At 40.3% G+C, this 3,699-nt stretch overlaps 1 protein-coding gene across 1 annotated transcript in view; it reads left to right on the forward strand.

Moving 5' to 3' along the window:
• The window catches only part of LOC106529659 (cyclin-dependent kinase-like 1), a gene marked incomplete in the record, with an annotated part of 12,609 nt that extends 9,215 nt beyond the window's left edge, over positions 1–3,394 (forward strand). Inside the window, 5 exon segments of the mRNA XM_014025141.1 lie at positions 526–726; positions 923–1,005; positions 1,085–1,141; positions 2,710–2,850; positions 2,937–3,394. Of these exon segments, the coding sequence (XP_013880595.1) occupies positions 526–726; positions 923–1,005; positions 1,085–1,141; positions 2,710–2,850; positions 2,937–3,038 (584 nt within the window).
• Between the last annotated feature and the right edge of the window lie 305 nt (positions 3,395–3,699).

Consider the following 3,699-nt stretch of genomic DNA (forward strand, 5'->3'; position numbering starts at 1 on the left):
GATATAAATTACAATGGCAGCTCTAGGACAAAGTATGCAGGAGGAGAAGCATGGCAAAGTGGAGATGACTTGGTTGGGAAACGAATCACAATAGTGTGCATTGCCAATGCAATGCACACTGATAACATTTTTAGGACAAAGATGCTTGGTGGTGGTAAGCTACATCGTAGCCATAGCACCGGCACCACCACCAGTAGACAAGGAAGTTGAAGTATAYAATGACTGAGATGGATGGAAYGGGGGATTGAACCGGCAACCCACCTAACCCCTCCACCACCCCAAACTGTAGGATTTATCCAAAGGAAACAGAAACAGGAWGTTGGTTCAACAACAGAGGAGCTTGATAACTGAAAGCTCCGCCTCCCTTTCTACTTTTAGAGCCTCTGGGAACCTTGAGGAAACCAGCCGTCTGMGAGCCAAGTGCTCTGTTAGTCAAATATGGAGCAATAAGATCTGGAGCTTGGTTGTTGACAGATTCAGTGTCTTTGTGCAGTTGTGTTCATACATCTGTTGGTTTTCACTCAGCTGGACCAGAGGACGACTACACGGACTATGTGGCGACCCGTTGGTACCGGGCCCCCGAGCTGCTGGTTGGGGACACTCAGTACGGACCCCCGGTGGACGTCTGGGCTCTCGGCTGCGTCTTCGCCGAGCTGCTCAACGGGAATCCACTCTGGCCGGGGAAGTCTGACGTGGACCAGCTGTACCTCATCCGGAAAACTCTCGGTACGCCGAGGGAAGATTTAACAGGAACTGTGAGAGAACTAAAGAAGACAGAAGCAGAAAAATACGATTTTATGAAACTAGTATTTATTTTCAGTTAGTTTCTAAAAACCTTATTTACCTAAAACATCCACCAGCAAACACAATTATTAAATTTTCTCTTATTTGTATATTTTAAATGACTCATTTCTGACCTCAGGTGACCTGATCCCCCATCACCAGCAGATCTTTCGCTCCAACGTTTTCTTCAGCGGCGTCAGTATTCCTGAACCAGACACAATGGTAGGACTCGAAACAAATACCTCCTTAACCACAAAATGTGATAAAAATATTTTCATAACCCGTTTCCTTTTGTCTTTAGGAGCCTTTGGAAAAGCGTTACCACGGCGCATCTCCGCTTGCTCTTCAGGTTATGAAGGTTTGTCACATTTCTGTGATTCATTTAAACCGTTTTACTCTCGATTTAAGAGAAAAAATAAGTAGCAGCAGTTGTTACGTTTTTTAAATGTGTTGTTAAATATTCAGGTTTTTATATGAGTCTAAATAACAAATTATAAAACATCCATTCAGGTACAGGATTCAGACTGAAATGTGTTGCTTTAATGAGAAAATAATGAAAATATTGAAAACAAGTACCGTATAGGAAACACGATACCTTTAATTACCATGTACATAACTATTACCAGGTATATATCCAGTAATGACAAGATACATACCCGATAAGTACCAGTTCCTTACCCGAAAAGTACCAGGTATGTACCCAATAAGTACAAGTTACGTACCCTAAAAGTACAAGTACATACTCAGTAAGTACACTATATGTACACTAAAGTAGTACCCTAAAAGTACTAAGTACATACCCTATAAGTACCAGTTCCATACCCGAAAAGTACCAGGTACGTACCCAATAAGTACAAGGTACGTACCCTAAAAGTACAAGTACATACTCAGTAAGTACACTATATGTACACTAAAGTAGTACCCTAAAAGTACCAAGTACATACCCTATAAGTACCAGTTCCATACCCGAAAAGTACCAGGTATGTACCCAATAAGTACAAGGTACATACCCTAAAAGTACCAAGTACATACTCAATAACTACACAATACTTACCCCAAAATAAGTACCCTAAAAGTACCAAGTACATACTCAATAACTACACTATACATACTCTAAAATATGTACCCTAAAAGTACAAGTACATACTCAATAAGTACACTATACGTACTCTAAAATATGTACCCTAGAAGTACCAAGTACATATCCAATAAGTACCAGTTCTATACCCGAAAAGTTCCAGGTCTGTATCCAATAAGTACAAGGTGCATACCCTAAAAGTACCAAGTACATACTCAAAAAGAACACTATACATACCCTAAAATATATCCAAAAAGTACCGAGTACATACCCAATAAGTACTAGTTCCATACCTGAAAAGTACCAGGTATGTACCCAATAAGTACAAGGTACATACCCTAAAAATACCAAGTACATACTCAATAAGTACACTATACGTACCCAAAAAGTACCAGGTACATACCCAATAAGTACCAGTTCCCTGCCCGATAAGTACCAGGTATGTACCCAATAAGTATAAGGTACGTACCCTGAAAGTATCAAGTACATACACTATACGTACCATAAAATACATACTCTAAGGTATATACCAGGTACTTACAGGTAGATACATGTTAATAACATGTGTAAGTAGTGAGKGATGAGTTTTTCATGGCACAGTTTCAAAGTTCCTGCAGGATCAGTTGGAGCTCAGAGTTTGTGTAGTAGATGACTCTCAGCTACTACTACACCAAACTTTAGCTTCGTATCTGTAAAATCGGTTGAGTTATATAATTAATGTTCTGTCTTATGTTGATTAGTTATGGCAGCCATCTTGAATTGGAATCTCTCTAAATGTATTGATAGTATTAGTAAATGCTCTCTTTGTGTTGTTGTTGTTTTGTGTGTGTGTGTTTGTGTGTAACCAGTCCTGCCTGGTGATGGACCCGTCCCTCCGGCTGTCCTGCGAGGAGCTGCTGGAGCTGCCGTACTTTCAGGACGAAGGCGGAGCCAACTGGGAGCGCCCGGGAAGGCGATACGACCGAGGCTCCYGGCGCAGACAGGCGGGGGTAAACACGACACGCAGCGGTCACGTGTGCTCCGGTTACTCTGCCTCCTCAAGTCCTGATGATGACGACCTTTTTCCTGCCCTCAGGTCCAGTACCTGCCTCAGCTGCTGCACAGCAACGTCTCACCTGCTCCTGACGTCAAGAAACAAGTAAAACAAAAATATCACCTGCCCAACATAAAAAAATGAACTGACTTTGTAGACGAGTGAGACTGAGAGAATATAAAAGATGGATCTGTGCTCTGCTGTGTGCAGCTTTTAATATGAATAAAATGTATTCTGGTGTTTAGTGAAAAACATTTAGATTCATGACTACAGCTTAAAGTAACACTAAATTTAACATTTTTACACTTGAGATGGTTGTAGTGTGCCATCATCACTTCAGCTAATTTAGTTTCATTTTTTATAGTTTTTGTTTCTTATAAATGCTGTAAAAATGTTACTTTAACATGTAAATGTTGTAACATCAACTAAAATATACAGATGGTGTTTAACTTCATGATTTACTCCAGAATAAAAGTTCGGTGCTGCCATACAAAGCTGGATTTGATGGATTTTACTCGACTCTGCCGCTCATCGACACGCCGCTGCACCGCTAACCCTACCTCAGATCAGGTTCCACCTGCAGCTCTTTGCTTCTCACCTGAGCAGCTGCTGACAGGGTCAAGGTCTCCATGGAGGACCGACACTGACATAATTACAAAAAAGGCAGAAATATATAAATGGACCAATAAATAAAAACACTTAAAATGCACCAATTTTATTAAAAAAGGAGAACTTTAACTAATGTTTTATAATTTAATTCTCCTTCATATTTATTTTTCCAGCTTAATTCCAATAAACTATGTAT

This window comes from Austrofundulus limnaeus, unplaced genomic scaffold, assembly GCF_001266775.1.
Source record: "Austrofundulus limnaeus strain Quisiro unplaced genomic scaffold, Austrofundulus_limnaeus-1.0 Scaffold458, whole genome shotgun sequence".
Lineage (NCBI taxonomy): Eukaryota > Metazoa > Chordata > Actinopteri > Cyprinodontiformes > Rivulidae > Austrofundulus > Austrofundulus limnaeus.